Genomic DNA, 17,801 nt, shown 5'->3' on the forward strand with positions numbered 1-17,801 from the left:
TATGGAGAGACTTTGCCACGGTTTCACAAGTAAAACTTCCGGCAGAAGACTCACCAATTCGTAGTGATTACTTAAAAGACTGAGACGTGACGAACCTATTATTAAGTGGTGTTATTCCAAAATGATAGTGCACGTAGACTCTTTGACATTTCGTGAATGCGTTAGTGACATGTGACATTTGGTTCCGCAAAACGGTAGTGAATGCCATGCCTCCGAGTCAGTGACACCATTGTAAAGTAAATGTTTCGGTACAACCTACTTTCATTGGTAGAATATAGACGAGGAACTAGACCAGCCGGTTAACTTCATGAATAACGGACTCTAGAGTACGAGCACCAAAATAATTTACACGGTTCACGATCCTGACAGAACTCCTTCTTGCGAAAATCTAACACGTCGAGGTGATTGAACCTTGGTCACGTTTTTCTTACCATTTAATGGTTCGACCATGGTGATGTACCAAAAATTTCGAGCCAACCCACGAGTACATATAATAACGGACAAAGTAAAGAATGAAGTGTAGGCTATGTTTAAATGTTCGGAATTTGACCGTGTATGATGGTCCTCTTGAGTTGCCGTACAGCCAATGGCGTACAGCCATTGCTCCGTTTTCATGTTTTTTTAACATGTTTTTCACAAACATTTTCACACGCTAGGAGCATAGGAATAATTCAATTCGGTTCGTCATGATCTGTAGATGTGATTTGCCCCCGAGCACCCCTGGGTAAATTACCGTACAGCCAATCACAATGCGTACAATGCGTGACGTCATTGGTAAGAGACGGCCCCCGAACACATCTGGTACCCCGAACACATCTGGTACCGACACCGGCCCGGCTAAAATAGCTGGATGGCCTACCTGCCTGTCAGCCTTCCATCTGTGCACAAACTTATCTCGTGCCCTCATTGGTCATGTGCGCGTTCGTGTGTGTTGGAGGAGGGGCTCTGTAAGGAAGTGGCTGTGTATTTTCAAATTCTAGCGCACTCGAGCTGGCTTTTCCAAAATTACCTACCCCACCTTTAAGGGTTTCCTTTTCTTTTTTTAAAAATAATAACAAATTATTTATTATTATCATTGTGTCAATCCAACAATTAAAACATGAAAAATATGTAACAACAATGTAGTCATTTCTGGAGCAAGGGTTGGTAAGTTTAATTATTGCACAAAAGCCATCCCAGCAAGTCCCTGCAATATATATATTGACAATAAAATCATAGTGGATTGGGGGTACAATGCCATAATTAAAAACTAAAGTAAGGTCAAACTGCTGAAATGTGCAGTATTTCTTGATTAATTGTAAGTCTGCATGTTTTGGTTTGGTGTGAAGGAACATTTGTGTCACATGTTTCCATGATACATGCATATTAATCAAATCCTTTCTGATATGAAAGATAAACATTGAAAACTGACAGCCAGCAACATGATAATAGGGGCAACTAGGCCAGAAGTATTATAACTGTTGAAGTTAAATTAAGTGAGTCTTTTCTTTTTTTAATTTACAACATGTTTGCAAAGATTGACTCACATGATATGTATGAGTGCCCGTTGGCTGGATTCACATTAAACAGACAGAAAACTGATTAAAAAAATAAAATGTCATTACAACATAAGGCACAAGTTCTGACATAAGTTGTCTTGATGAGTCTGAGCTTGAGTCCTTGTGCTCTTATGATGCACATCAAAATAGCACCTTAACATTCCTCTGAGCAGATGGAGGAGCAGCATCTTGTCATACGATTCCCTGCTGAGCTGCAGCAGTATTGTGATTGTGATTTAAGCATGGAGCAGAGCTAGACTTGGACCTCTGGAAATGTCTGACTAACAAAGCAATTGTTAGGACAATAGAGCTGAACATGAAAGAAGCCCCGCTGAGAAAGAAGGTCGCTGCGTAGTTTCCTGTCTTGTCAACTAACCAACCTGCAGACACAGAAACAGGAAACATGTTATACCTCAGGGGAAAAACAATCTGCAAGACTAATTATATCATTCAAGGATCTAAAATATCCCAGACTTGTTTTCCTTAAAAACTGTACAGAAATACTTTTGAAATGAGGGATGTAGTTACTTGTGAAATGGGAAAATGATCATGATTACTGTTTTATCACACACAAACAAGTGGACAGTGGTGGTTTTTGTTATCATGAACCAGTAGATTGAACAAAGAGTAAAATGTTAATGTTATAATAACTGGCAACATATTTATCCCTTTCAAACAGGGCAAGATGAGAGCTAAAGCTATCATGTCCTCTGAAATGAAATTGAAGCAAGCAAATCCTATTAACCCTGGTCTAACTTGTTTATCATTTATATGCGAAGATGTCAAAATCAATATGCCAGTGATACCCACAAGAGTTTCATAAGACTCTTTCTTTAAAAAGGTCCCCTATTAAACTGTTTTTCATCAATATATTAGAGGTCTCAGATATGTACAAAACATGTCTCTGAAGTGTTTGGCTCCAAACACCAAACAGATCATTGCAGCATCCCATAATCCCCTCTGTTTCCAAAGTGCTGATTCTCTGTCTGTTACTTTAGATGAAAATAAGGAGCCCCTCCCCACGCCCCTCTGAGAGAGATTTGGTTACAAAGAACACAATGGTGCTCTAGGAGGAGATTCAGGTGATAAAGTGGGGGGTGTTACCTTGGTTGCTGATTGGCTAATGGTTACACAAGCCAAAACAACGTTATGACATCATAAAGTGGCCAAAATCTGATCAGCTCATTTTCAGACAGGTTTTTATATAAATGGATCAGGACAAAAAGAGAGAGAATCTTTTTTCCTGAAACTTTCAGAATCTCTTTACACAGAGGTGCTTATGTATAACAGACATGAAAAAGTGGATTTGCATAATAGGTGACCTTTAAATGACAGTAGTTGAAATAAAATCAAGAACTCTTACCTCCTATTGGTGGGCTAATCAAGTAGGGGATGGCGTGCAGGAAGTAGACCACACCCAGAGCGGAGGGCAGGTCGGTGGAGCCCACGATATCAGAGGTCACCACTGGGATGAGCGCCACATATGCCCCGTCAAAGTAGCCGTAGAGTACGGAAAAGGGGACCAGGAGGGAGAAGGAGTGCAGGAGGTGGAGGAACATACAGCAGAGCCCCTCCATGCCGATCGCCAGCATGTAGCTCAGCATGCGATACTTCTTCAGACACCTAGAGGGACAGAAACACATCAGTATTTGGTTTTGATTCGACATCTGCCACTTCTTTCACACACAACAAAAAAACCTAGATTTAGATCTTGGCAAGATGACAAAAATCAAATATCACAAAATGTATGATCAAATGCCATGATATCGAAATCGCTGCGATATTTTAGGGGTAGATATTGGTGCTTTGACCATTTATTCACACTATAAAAGTTGAGTTATGTGGATATCAAAGTCAACTTTATTATCAATCTTTCAGTTTGTGTGTACAGACAGAGAGTTCGAAAAATACCGTTTCCCACAATCCCGAATATAGAAATACAAATATGTATAATATACATATAGTATATAGTTAATACGTTTGAAAAGGGAAATAAAAGGGCAGCTAGGTCAGTCTGATTCAGAAAATGATGTCACTTTACTGTAATGCAGCTGGTAAAACTAGGGAAGACACTAATGCAGTATATAACCGTAACCAAAATGTAACACAGTATTTAGTCTGATATCACAATATAGAGACGCTACTTACTTCCTATCTGTGATCCATCCAAAGGTGATGTTACCCACAATGCCACAGACTCCAAATATGGACATGAGGTAGGCAGCGTGCCGGTGCTCCAGCCCGACGCTGAGGGCGTAAGGCACCAGGTAAACTAAGGGAGCGCTGCAGCCATACGCCAGGAACAGGAGGGACACAGACAGCATCAGGAAGTCTGGCATCAGGAGGAATCTGAACTCTTCCATCGACCTGAGACTAAGAAAGGGGCGTCTGGACCAAGGTTTTGTGCTCTCTAAAGGCTCTGTGTGTAAGTGACAGACATTTGCTGTTTTGGCTTCAGTGAGTCCTGATTCTTCCTTCTTAGTATCCATGTCAGCTGTTTTGTTGATCAAGTTCTTGCTTTCCACTAATTTCAAGTCCTTATTTGTGCTATCTTTTGTTGCTTTAGGATCTGAGAGTTTGCTGTCCCCTAGCATATTCTCAGTTAGCTTGTTGCTAAATAAAATACATTCAGCTATCCTCAGTTGTTTTAAATTTGGATCAGGCAGGCCTGACCTTGATATGTTCCCCTGAGCTAGTTTGAGGTTTTCAAGGCGAACGTTTTTGAGCGCTCCATTGGCTATGAGGAGCCTCTGAGTATCCATTAAGCTGCTTATTTCCAGCTGCTTTGGCTCCACTTGGTTGCAGTCAGCAGGGGCTTGTTCAGCGTCTTTGGAAACCAGCGCCATATTGTTCTCCCATATCCTTCAAGTGGAGTAGATCAGAAAAGCAAAAAATACATTGAAATGGACCAAGACGTATAATTGAACCTACTTCAATTCTCAAAGTTTAAGAGTTTGGTAGCTATCAATACCACTCTCGTGTCTGTGCATTAACTATTAAACAAGGGTTGACCTATGTTGCCCATGCAGAAGTGACAAAAACTGCAGCTGAGGACTTACCGCTTAATTGTTTTTGGTTCCAGCGGCCTCATCAGAGCTCCACAGACACACAGGTTGGAAACAAATCCTCCCAGGATGAGCAGAGCTCCTCTCCAGGAGTAATACTCTATGAGCAGCTGGACTAAAGGAGCCAGGATGAAGGTGCCAATGCTGCTCCCTGAAGATGAGGGAAAATGGATTTGATGAGATGACACGAGGCAAAGATGGTAACTGAACGTAGAGACAGATGTGAGAAAATCAAAGGAGAAGAGAGGAGATGGAAAAGTAAGGTGTAAATGACAAGAGAACAAGACATAAGGTAAGTAAAGATTTCACTACCAGACAAGGCGATGCCATAGGCCAGGGCTTTTCTCTCATTGAAGTAACTCCCAACCATGGCTATAGCTGGGGTGTAGCAGAGAGCAAAGCCAAGACCTGTGGAGAATGGATATGATACAAAATCTGATCACAGGTTGTTAGGATGTCAAAGAATATGAGTCCTTCAAACACCCTGCAATGCACGTACTACATGCATTAAACTACATTTTCTTTACAGACAAAAAGTGCACTAAACTTAACAGGAACATGAAACATCATTAGATACCCATAAAAACATTGAGCCTTAAAAAACAACTACGGTTTGTTTGGTACAAGTTTGAAAAGCAATGAGACATTGCTATATGATTGCATGGGATGTTTTTGGAGAATGAAAAGACAAATAATTTCAAAGGGACGGATCCATGTAAAAAGTAGAGCCTTAATTTCCATAGGGAAGGTTTTGACGAGAAATATGCACAAGAATAGACAATATGGTGATTTTGATCAAAGATATTAGTCACTAACATAGTTCAGAGCTTTACATGTGGGAAACAGTATTTTGATATCTCTGTCTGTACACACAAACTGGGAGATTGACAATAAAGTTGACTTTGACTACATGCCTTTTACTTGGAGGTTGACCTCACTGGGGATTAGTTCAGACATGCATCTGTTCATGTTTTAAGAATACAGCAGCAATATGTTGCATGTTTCTCATTTGCCAAGTCTCTCCCTGTGTTCTTTGAAATATATTTGTATAAAACATCATAGGGTGCCCACGTATAAAGGGGTGTGAGGTGTCTGTGTACCTGTGAGGATGCCCAGTGAGGCGTACAGATATTCCAGACTGGAAGCAAAGGAGCTGAGGATGAGACCAGCCGACGACAGCAGACCTCCTAGCATCACTGTGGCTCTGCAGGAGAGACGGTTCCCAAGGAAACCACCCAGAGGAGCTGGAAACACTAAGGGGTTATTTCACTGACTGATGGCTCAGCACTGGCCTTTTATATTCACTACAATTCACATATATGAGGGTTATAAAATCTGTAATCTTTAAATCCATCTCTTTGCACTTCATTTGCACACATATTTTAAAAGTCTTAAAAGTACCCATACACCATTTTTTTAATCCCAATGTCTTTATGATATGTCTGCCTTTTTATTGATCAGTTTCCGTACCCTGGTCATGAAATAATAATATTTAAATTCAAGAAGTTGAAACTATAAAGACAAGAGAACTTGAATTTTTACGTATTGATGATCTTCACTGTCTAGCAGAGTGTCTTTAACAAAAATGTTTCCCATCACATTCCATTTTGTAATTTGCATCTGGATCTGCATAGAAATACAATTAGTGAATGAAAAATAGGAAAAACAAGTGATTTTTTCAATATGTAAGGGCTGGAGTACATGACAAAAATAGGAAAGAAAATACAAAAAAAATGCTCACAGATTTAAGAAAACATTGAGTCCCCTCCTTAACAAAACAGTCAAATGGGATTCCCAACAAAAAAAAAACTAATTTTTGAATTGCCAAATCTGGTTTAACTTCAGTGTTAATCTGCATTCAGATACTGCAGTGTGTTGAGGTCTCACCACAGAGCATGGTGGTGGAGTCAATCAGACTGTGGATCCAGGCCGTGGTGGAATAATCCTTCCCAAAGTGCAGCTGGAACTCCACGAAGAACATGGAAACACATCTGGATACAGAAAAAAATTGATTTAGTGCATTTTATTCCATAATTGTCTGCAAAAATTGCATGTAGGTAAATGTCTCTATGGCTTTGTTTGTTTGGGACAAAGAGAGGAAGAGTTTAAGGCTGGAGCCACACAGAGACGATAACGAAAACTAACCAAATTCAATATCAAAAAAGTCTTTCGTCCACACGGTATCGGCTCAATAAACGCGTGCCCGCCCACACGAGGCCGGGCGGCACGGTCCCGTGGGTTAGATGCGCCTTCATAATGCCGAGGAAAATAACTCTCAGAATAACGTTATTAGCCCATTTTACAACTTGAGGACCGAATGTTTTTAATAAGGGCTATACAAATGTTCATACTGGGTCGTTTATTTAGTTTAAAAAAATTATCCAACGATTTACAGACGTCTCTTTCCCAATGTTAGTCAATGGGAAAAAGTATTTCCGGGCCCAGCGACTGATATGGAAGTGTCCGGCGGAAGTAGTACCGCCGTTTGGCCACAATGAATATTTTCCTCAGAGTCCGGCGCACTTCCTGGGGGCTTGGTTTTGGCGGCCACTGTTTCTCTTTTTCTCCCTCCCCGAGGAGAGCATGTGCTCCTGCTGTAAAAGGCAGGTGCACCACACCCACTGCCACTGACTCTGAGCCTGGCTCCCGAGCAGGACGTTCACCCCAGTAGTCCACCAGCAGATGAAAAACACCCACCTCTCCGGCTCTTCCAAGGGACGAGGGAACCGTGCGGGGGGGGTCTGCTGGAAGCTTCTGCTGGGTGCACTGTCCTGCGAGATACCGGGACCTTTCTCGAAACACTTGGAACACTGTTGTTGGCGAGGTGGGGAGAGGCGGGGCCTATGGCGTCATCGTTATCAGGAATTGATCGTAAAGGGCGTAATCACAGAGTCGTTTGGTCCCCCAGAGCGTTGCGTCCGCAGATCTACCCACCTTGGGACCCGTTATCCGCGTTTCCCTGTCGGCCTCGTGTTATGTCGACGAACCGTCTATAAGATAGAGAACTGTAGCGGATACGACCCGTTTCATCTCTGTGTGGCTCCAGCCTAAGTTAGTGTGAGGTGATAACAACTGGGGACACTTTTTTCTAAAGGGGAAAGACTGTGACAACTAACAACCTAGGTCATATCGTGTTTATCACTTTATTGCTTTTATTCCCTTTCCATAATCGAAAGGTCCTGTCCTCCCATTTATTGTTTATGACATTTTATTGTCTATATTGTAACTTCAGGGGGAACTCTCAGTTCTCATGGCATCTGACTGGATCAGATTAGACATTAGTGAAGTTGAAACGAAAAGAAAAGTTACTGACCAAAAGGTAAAAAGGTCGACCACCATCTTTTTACTTTTTACTCCTTACTCAGCACATGCAAACCTACATGAGCAATTCAGCCGTCCTGTAGTACATATTAGCTTTAATCTTAACGTATTCAAATGTAAATAGTAGTGGAAATCTAAACCAGCCAACAGCTCAGGGGTGCATGAAAGGGGCTTGCTGTGCCAAATTAAGATGGAAACATCTCAGCAGGATTTGTGGAAAAAAAGAAAATATTGCTGCTGAAGCGGGTAAGTGGCTTACACAATGTGAGCCGAGTGGTAATGAAGTGTTGCCAAGTAATAACAGAGGAGGTGATGACCAAAGCTAATAACCCAAAGCCTATATGGAAGAACCAGTGTGCCACACAACACTGCACATGCAGAAGCTACAAATCCTTCTCAAAAGATCTCTTAAATCTTCCAGATCCATAAAACAAAGCATCATCACGAACAAACCCCCTAAGTGATTATTTGTAAATTGATGAATCATCCTGTGTTAAATTACATTTGTAGAAGATTTAAAGCTTTAAGGCAGTTCAACATTATATTTCAAGTCTCATTGATTCAGTTCAACTCCCCAAACACATGCTTTTTGGCTCATGCAGGAATGTTTTAATTAGTAAGGTTCCATCGAAAGTGCAAGTCATGCAATTTTTTTTATTTTTTTTTAAACTTGTGGTGGTGTTCCTTAAAGAAAAAACACAAAAACACACAATTATGCTTACTACTTCAGTGAGATTTTTGTTTCAGATATTTATAGCCCAGCTTGGTAATTGGGAGTTATCATATAACTTGATGAGTTTACCAATATGACAGGCTGGTCCTCAACCGTCACACACACACACCTGGTTACAGCGCGAATGCAGATGGTGGCGAGGAAACAGCCAGCGACGATCATCCAGCCCCAGCCGCCCTCCGGTGGGGTCGTGACCCCCGACACCCTCCTGCCTCCCTCGAGCTTCTTCTCCTTGGTGAGTGCCATCGCGTCAGCCAATGAGAAGGCCGGCTCACATCAGTGTCTGCTCCCTCTGTTACAAGGGAAGCTGGAGGTCACAAGTCCTCTTTTGTCCTTCTGGCACTAAATGTGCAGCGTGTTTCCATTGGCTGGGCTTTCTCTGTCAAACCGCAGTCACTTTCTTAAAGCTCTTCCGATGTTTCTGTTTGCTCCTCCTCTTCTTCCTCTGTCCCTGAGGAAACACAAATAGCATAACAGGCAGAAACCATGAATATCAGCTTCATAAAAGAGTTTAAATCCATTTAAATTATAATTAAATTTACTTTAAATATTAGTGTTTTTGTTGAGGTGAAGTACAACCTGATCTGATCTAGCTTACAATGACGCAACCGGCTACTAAACCCACTCTAAATTAAGACTTTTGTGGCTTAACGTGAATAGTTTCATCCTTTGCATTGGATGATGGTAGTTTAAAGCTTTGATGCTATTAAATATTGCATCTGTATATCTAAAAACACATTTGCAGAAATCTTAAATTCCAATTTTTGTATATATTTTCTTTCAAATGGCTATGGCAGCTACACACACAAGTCATCATTAAGATGTATGCCAACATACTTGTTTTAAATTCCTAAATGACATTGTACACTCTCTTGGACATTGAACAGAAAGTGTTTATATCTTACAATCTTTGGATGAAGCACCTCATGTTTGAGATTTTTCTGTGAGCAGAAGATCATATTTTGTTTCCAGCTCAAAACACTGATCTATGAGGGAACTTCAGAAGTCCAGTACTGACGAGTTCACACTGCCACATTCACGGCCACATTTGCAACGTTTATCATTGGGAGAAAAGAGATTGCCACATACACAGAGGAGGCAGGCATGTCTTTTAAATTATATGTTTTGGTGAGTATCATAATGGTGAATAATAGCAATGAATTAAAAAAAATTGCGTGCTGAAAGAGGGAACAATTTTTCCAGCTTCAATAGAGAACTTTTTTTTGAATGAACCTGAAAACACTAATTGACATATCATTGTATTTACACTTGAGTTCATCTTTCTCAGTGTGGACCCATTTAGCATATTCTTCTTGCTGCAAGATAAAAGTTATGCAAATGTTCTGCACGTGATGGTCTGTTGATGGAGACATAACATCTCACAAAGTAGCAGTAAAAGCTCCATCTAGAACAATATTTGGTGCAATTCCTGGCATTTAAACGGGGGGGATCACATTTCGGCCCCCACCTAGTGTGGGTGGGTGTTGCCCTAACAAAAAAAACACAATATGTGATGTTTGTGCGACATAAAGCAAATATTTTACGGATAAAAATAAGCACTTTATGGAGTTGTTTTGTGCATTTTCGTGCCACAATGTATAACCTCGAAATCTTATGGTTTACAAAATTGTAAACCATAAGAATGGGGCCAAACACCAGAACAGAAGTCAGGGTCAGCTACAGTTTATGTAAAAAGGTAGTCGTTCAGTGTGTCTGAAGTAGAATTTCAAGGCGGTTAAAGTGCTAACTATTAGATCCTGTTTTTTTGCATCTGATAATCCCACACTCTTTACATTTGAAAAGCTCTGGGCCTCCCACCAGCGTTTTTGCATTCCACCTACTCGGTCTGTATTTGGTTATTTAAAGAAACTCAATGAGTCTGGAAGAATCTGCACAATCAAGCTGTGTTGGCCTACGTTTAAGGGGCTTTTCAGTTACAGGCTGGCACACATTTAAATAGGAAATAAAACAATAAAAGAAACACTGGCAATCTTATTTAAAAGATAATCTGCCCTCCTTTATGTCCGGTTGAAACTGCTTTCACCTGCCGTCCAAAGGTTTGTGTGGAAATGATTTTGCTTTGTCATCTTGACAAATAACCTGTACCGTTTGTGTGTGTGTGTGTGTGTGTGTGTGTGTGTGTGTGTGTGTGTGTGTGTGTGTGTGTGTGTGTGTGTGTGTGTGTGTGTGTGTGTGTACGTCGCCAAGAGAGAATCTCCCTACTGTCGCAGAGTCAATTTGCTCAGAGGAATGAGAAGTCTTGGTTCACACATGGTTCACACATGGTTTGCACCAGTTTGCAATATATAGGATAAAATACATTACGGTTTGTCACAACAACAAAAAAGCAGGTCAATAGATATTTAAAGTTTCTCAAATAGATATTATTAGGCTATTATCCAACTTTACAATTAATGACATCTAGATGCACATTTTCTTTGAAGACTTTAACAATGTATTTTGAAAGTACACAATACATTATTAAATACAGTACGTTTTGTACTTTACAAAGTATTTATGTTTTTGCAGCAGTTTTTCTTTTTTTAAATAAGTTTATGAAAATGTGCACAAAATAAACTCACATTAGAAGTTACTCTTTTTACACTGCATTGCTGCAACAGCAAAAAGTTAGGAAAATACATCGACAGACTGAGCATCGACAGAGACTGCAAATCCAAGAAAAACACACAGAAACAAGCATCTTAAAAGTTTGTGCTGACTTACATTAGTTTCGTAGTCGGTCTCTGCTCCTCTGTGTCATGGCTCTGCAGAAACACAAACCGGTGATAAAATAAATATAAAACAAAATGTACTAAAACAGCTTTCCAGCTGCTCACACCCCGAGGGTGCTCTGCAGACTGCAACACAAGTGAGCCCGCTAACTGAAGACATGGAGGGGGAGGGGGAGGATGAGGGGGACATGAGGGAGAAGGAAGGAAGGGCTTCACACACATAAACCAGATAAACCAAGTGTGACTCAAAGCAGCTCGGAAAAGTGTACTTTAGAGTGTTTTTTATTGCTGTTTTGTCCCATCCTAGAATGTTGAGTAACGTTATATAATCCTGCCCAGCAACAACAGAGCCCTTAATGTCGCCCTGACCATGATACTGTTTGATGTAATCAGCTTTTAATATCTTGTGGTAAAGATAGCGTTATCTCACCTCCTATCATTTTCTTATAAACATTTATAAATGGAATTAGTTTCGCATCTTTATGTTGCTTTTTAAAAACCGATGGTGCAATGTAAAAACACATAGGCCTAGGCTATTGATAATGTTTGAAGCCACAACATTGCCAATAGCTAAATAATAGTTATTTTTACATTGTAAAAATACATGAAGGCTAAGCTTCATATTTATCTTAGACCTCCAGTCATTTATTTAAAAATAAATAACTAGTTTATACAAGTTGAATTAAAACGATTAATCTTTCAGCTAGCTACCTAGCCATTGCTAACATAAAACTAGCTAGCTAGCATCTTAAGCTAATGCAGTAGATATATGTGGCCCAAGTAGCTTAGCATGCAAGCTAATGCTAACAAATTAATGTTAGCTGAAAGTGGCTAGCAAAAATGGTGGGTGTTTCTTTTCTATCCACTGATATATTCAGTTGTTTCATGAACTTACTATTTTTAAAAGAACCTTTTCCTTTCCAAATGTATTCAAGTAGTTTAAATTACAGGGACATGGTCAAGTTAATATTAAACAATCCTCTATAGCAGTGGTTCCCAACCTTTTTTCCCAAGAGCCCCCCGAAATGACTCCTGTTGTAAGTTGCGCCCCTCCCCCCCACACACACACAGATGAGCTCAGTGGTACGCAAGTTGAAGAAACATGGCTTGGTTTCAAAAATAAATTCTCTGCAATACTCAATGATTTGGCCCCCCTAAGAACAACCAGGGTAAAAAATCGCGCAGAGCCGTGGATGCACTCCGGTATACTGACCGCCATGAAAACCAGAGACAAAAAATGCTCTGAGTTTCATAAAAGTCAGTCAATGATTTCCAAAAGCACGAGCAGTGAACTCCTGGCCCACGTGACTGAACTAAAAATTGAAAGAAACAGACTAAGAAATGACGTAAGCTCCGTGATCAAAACTGCCAAAAAGAATTTCATCAATGTCAAAACTGAGGAAAACAAAAATAAACCCCGTGAACTTTGGAAATTACTCAATAACCAGCTTGGCTGCAGTAAAAAACTCAAAACGAGATTTTCGAACTTAAACATAAAGACAGATAACAGGCTCATCACAGACAAACTGGACGTGGCCAAGTACTTGAACATTTTTTTCACAAACATAGCCACAACTCTTGTAAATAAATTACCCTCCCACTCAGGGCTTTTTGGAGTAGATCACATCATGACCTACTACAAAAACCTAGGGGTACGCAAAGATGATTTCAGTCTAGCAAGGGTAACATCAGCAGAGGTACTCATTAAACTGAGCGCCCTCCAACCTAACAAGGCCACTGGCCACGACAATATCCCCTCCAAATTCCTCAGAGACACAGCAACCGCCATCTCACCAGTCATAGCTCACATAATTAACCTCTCCATAAAACAGGGAAAAGTACCCAAAGACTTCAAAATTGCAAGAGTAACCCCCCTGCACAAAAAGGGCAGCAAATTGGACCCAGGCAACTACCGCCCTGTTTCTATACTTACCTCCATCTCGAAAGTCATGGAAAAAATAGTATATGAACAGGTCGAAAAGTACCTCGCGGACAAGAAACTAATCTATGAATTTCAATCTGGCTTTAGAACATCCCACTCCACTGACACATGCCTTCTTTATTTGAACGACCACATCAAACAAGAGGTGGACGAGGGCAAATACTGCGGCATGGTGATGCTGGACCTGCAAAAGGCTTTCGACACTGTCAATCACCCCATTCTGATTGACAAGCTAAAAGCAATTGGTTTTGATAAACTATCGGTGAGCTGGATGCAATCCTACCTGGAGGGGAGAGAACAGATGGTGGAGGTAAACGGTACTCTGTCCCCCCCCCTCCCAGTGAGCTGTGGTGTTCCACAAGGAAGCATATTAGGTCCGTTACTGTTCCTAATTTATGCAAATGACATGTCATCAGCATGTGACTGCAACTTGTTCCTGTTCGCGGACGACTCAGCCCTGCTGGTCTCTGACAGGAGCAGATTGCAGGTTGAAAAAACCCTCAGCTCCGAGCTCGGCAGAATCTGCATCTGGCTCGCCGATAATAAATTATCATTACACCTGGGTAAAACAGAGTCCATTCTCTTCGGTTCGAAACATAATCTCAGCAAATCCGACGACTTCTCAGTTGCAGTGGGTGACATTATTGTCACAAGTAAGAAGGAAATTACATACCTAGGATCTATTCTTGAGGCAAACCTCTCCTGTGAGAAAATGGCATCCAATGTAATAAAAAAAGTCAATCAAAGAACTAGATTCCTATACCGGATCTCCTCTCTGGTAAACAAAAACACCCTGAAAACTCTGTCAGGAGCACTCATTCAAGGGTACTATGACTATGCTTGCACGTCATGGTACCATAGCACCTCCAAGGCGCTAAAAATAAAACTTCAAACATCACAAAATAAACTGGTCAGACTACTGCTTGACCTTTCATCTAGAACCCACCTCACCTCTGCCCACTTTGACAACCTAGGATGGCTTAGAGTAGACGACAGAGTACAGCTACTTGCAATGGGCCTGGTCTACAAGATACACTACACCTCTATGGTACCCATGTACATGTCAAAATTCTTCCCAAAGGTCAAGGAATACCATGATCATAACACCAGAGGGAGCTCCACAAATCATGTAAAACCCAGATTTGGCACAAAAAAGGGGGAATACACGTTTCGCAATTATGCCACATCAAGGTGGAACGCTCTTCCCACTACTGTAAAGGAAAGTAAAACTATACTTACCTTCAAAACCTCTCTTAAAGAGCACCTTCGGGGGAGAGCATTGCAAAACTGGCTCCGGTACAAATCTCAACCTGTCGTACAATGGACAGCTTCCCCCCCATCTATGTATATACTCGCATTTTAGACTCTGTTACTAACTGTATATCTGTAGAATTGGTATTAAATGTCCGGTTAGGATGTATTAGAACGAAATGTAAAATGAAAATTGTAAATAAAGCCATCTGTATGTAAAAAAACAACCTGTATGTAAATTGTAAATAAACCATCTGTATGTCAAATATGTCTTATATGTCTTAAATGATATGATGAATTGGAAATGGGGGACCCTGATGTAAACAAGACGAAAGTCTTTCTCTGGTCTGCATCCCCTTAACAATTGTATGTTTTGAGCTGTACTGTACTGTACCCAATATACAAGCTGTTAATAAACTTTTCAATCAATCAATCAATCAGATTCGCGGGACCGGTTAACAAAAAAGTAAGCAAAAGAATAAAAATGAGAATAAAATACATATGTTGAAAATATGTTTTTAGATGTTAAACATTATCCAGCACACCGTTAGAGGTGCCACTTGATTGACATATATTGGAGACACCCTCAATATATATAACATTAACCGTGCTTTATGTGAACTCATCATGACACAGAGAGGACGGCAGGACTCGCAATTTCCCCGTATTCAGTGACAAATGCACAGCAAGTCACGCCATCGAGAGTTTGCATGTAAATACACGGTCGTGCTTGGTCCTTCAAAGCTCGGCCTCTCCCTCTCTTGTGTGTGTGTGTTGTGTGGAGTGTGGTGTGTGGGCTGTGTGTGTATGTGGTTGTGGGTGTGTGTTGTATGTGCGAGGGTGAGTGTGTGTCTGATGTGTGTGTGAGTGTGTGGTTGTCGTGGTGTGTGCTGTGTGATGCATGACCGTATTTCGTGGTGTATTGTTTGTGTGAGTTGATTCTGTGTGTGTATATGTGTGTATATGTGAATAGCTCTTCAGGAAGTTCAGACCGGCTGAGTTCATGTGGCCGTTATTCCAGAACGCATGGCGTCTGATGGTAGTTGGAATGAAGAAGTGTGGAAGAAGAATAGGGCAGAGATTGTTGTGATGGTTGTATCGATATAATTGAACGTCGAGAATGTTCGTGCAGAGTACAGTGGTGGAGATGTATGTGACATACGTTGTGAGTGTCTGCCTACGGGAATGTGTTTTATAATGATAGTTGTTTGAGCAGTATGGACATTAATGATGGTCTTCTATTAACAGTTTATGATTTGGGCGCGTGAGACAAGATTAGGAGGATCTAATCGGTCCGCTGATGTTGGCAACTGGAGGGAACAGGTGACAATTGACAGATCCTGTGTAGAATACATAACAGCCTCGCTGTGGAGTTGGCTGTTGGCATCTCATCTTTATCCTAGCTCCTATTAGTGAACATTTGTATGTGTGCTCTTTGGTGCTGTTTCAGAGACGTACACTCTTCAAAAAGTCACCAGGTTTGGCTCACTGCGATGTACTTAACCTCGTAGAACAACAAACATATTTATCCTTAAGATTTGGTAAATACAAACCGTCATTTCGAGCTATTTTGCAAAACCCTATGGAAAATGCATTGCTTTTAGACGCAGGAGCCGAAGTGCTAAACATACACTTCCGGTTCATTCCTAATTAAAAGGTAATGACAATCTTTTTAGTAAGCAAAGCTAAACATCTATATCCCATAATTGCAGTCCAAGTGCGCGTTCGTGTGTGTTGGGCATGAACTCTGTAAGGCTAGTGGTAATTTCTTCTTCGTTGTGTATTTTCTAATCCTAGCGAACTAGAGCTGGCTTCCCAAAATGACTACCAATCACTATTATTGAAAGAAAATTGGTGTCAAATATGACAAGTGGCGTTGATTTGTCCACAGACAGGGTGATTCACTTTCGTTTTCTTACATTTTAACCTGCATGCTATACGTTTGGCTGCTATGACACTCGTAGGCGTGGAGAGGCTAATCCTTCAGGTATGTGTCTGTTGTTACATTGTAACTTGTTACACGCGAATGTTGCTGTAGAGACATTAGTCAGTTGGTACTGCTTGGAGGCCAAGACACAGCACAATGTTGGAGCTGTGGTTATTGGACAGTTGAGTGTTACATATTACAAGCATACAGTCAAGAAGCAAGTGCTAAAAAGGAGTCTCATGGTGGTGGATGAGGCCAACCACTTCAATAAGCTGTATTTTGTTCCGTTTTTATAGTTAAGGTCGTGCACTTGGTTTTAGGCTATGTATAAGTAGGGATCTGTTGAAGGCAAGGACACAGCCCAGTCGCGAATCCACAATCTGAGGATATCGTAGTGAGTGTTAAACGACAGTGTGAGGCTGTTTTAAAAAAGTGCATTTTTCCGAGGAAAAGGCCTGAGGAGTTTGAAGCTTTCAGCTGGTTACCTTTTTTTCTGTTTTCAACAAGACATCTTGCGTGTGGATTACAGACGAGAAAAAGCGCGACATTCGTGCGTCAATATACGATATTCTTCTGCATTGTGTTTGGGATAGCGTCCCATTTTTGGTCCCATAATAATCAATATATAATAATACATGCATTTATTTTATAAGGGCGCCTTCAAGCGCACTCAAGGTCACCCGTACAACAAGGTTAAAAACAGTTTTTTTTACAAACATAGTTAAAAGCCAAAACACAGTTTAAAAACATAACTACGTAAAAAACTACAGCTTCGCAGCACAGGTCAGCCATACGCTTGCCTGAACAGGTGGGTTTTGAGGTGAGTTTGGAAAGTGAGTGATAGTGTCATGTTTCTAATATCAGAGGGGGAGGGTAGTTCCAGAGGTGAGGGCAGAGCGGCTGAAAGGCTCTGACCCCATGGTGGGAGGAGACGGGCTGGGAAAACCTTTGAGAGTGGATGAGGAGCACGAACTAAAGAGACCCGGGCGTGGGAATGTTGACATGCACAAGGTTCAGACAGGGTATGGGGGGGGCGGTTATGAAGTGGCTTTTGAATAGTATGAACAGAGGATTTTGTAGTCAATGCGGTGTTTAATGGGAAGCAGTGGACGTTGGTGTAGTACAGGGGTGATGTGACTGATGACAGGGGTTCTGGTGATGATACGGGGCAGCAGCGTTTTGGACCAGTTGCGAGGTTTGTGTAGGTGTTTGTGGGGGAGACCATAGAGAAGGGAATTGCAATAGTCCCAAGCGCAGGAGGTGACGAGAGAGTGGACCAGGTAGCGGCACTG

The 17,801-nt window shown here is 41.2% G+C and overlaps 1 protein-coding gene across 1 annotated transcript; it reads right to left on the reverse strand.

The window, feature by feature from the left end:
- Window positions 1-1,029: 1,029 nt before the first annotated feature.
- Window positions 1,030-11,526, reverse strand: LOC104967568 (monocarboxylate transporter 12-B-like). Its single transcript, XM_010797063.1, has 9 exons — window positions 11,382-11,526; window positions 8,767-9,108; window positions 6,491-6,594; window positions 5,704-5,847; window positions 4,916-5,011; window positions 4,598-4,754; window positions 3,687-4,400; window positions 2,902-3,161; window positions 1,030-1,918 (listed from the first exon to the last, which is right to left on the reverse strand). The coding sequence occupies exons 2-9, from the start codon at window positions 8,901-8,903 to the stop codon at window positions 1,731-1,733; spliced, it is 1,800 nt and encodes a 599-aa protein (XP_010795365.1). The 5' UTR covers window positions 8,904-9,108; window positions 11,382-11,526; the 3' UTR covers window positions 1,030-1,730.
- Window positions 11,527-17,801: the final 6,275 nt, after the last annotated feature.

This window comes from Notothenia coriiceps, unplaced genomic scaffold (genome assembly GCF_000735185.1).
Source record: "Notothenia coriiceps isolate Sejong01 unplaced genomic scaffold, NC01 NC01_scaffold00037470, whole genome shotgun sequence".
NCBI lineage: Eukaryota > Metazoa > Chordata > Actinopteri > Perciformes > Nototheniidae > Notothenia > Notothenia coriiceps.

Coding starts and splice junctions, on each gene's coding strand:
- LOC104967568 (XM_010797063.1), bottom strand. CDS start 8,903: ATGGCACTCACCAAGGAGAAGAAGCTCGAGGGAGGCAGGAGGGTGTCG. Junction 5,012..5,703: donor CTCACTGGGCATCCTCACAG/GTACACAGACAC, acceptor CATTCTCCACAG/GTCTTGGCTTTGCTCTCTGC. Junction 4,755..4,915: donor CTATGGCATCGCCTTGTCTG/GTAGTGAAATCT, acceptor CCTCATCTTCAG/GGAGCAGCATTGGCACCTTC.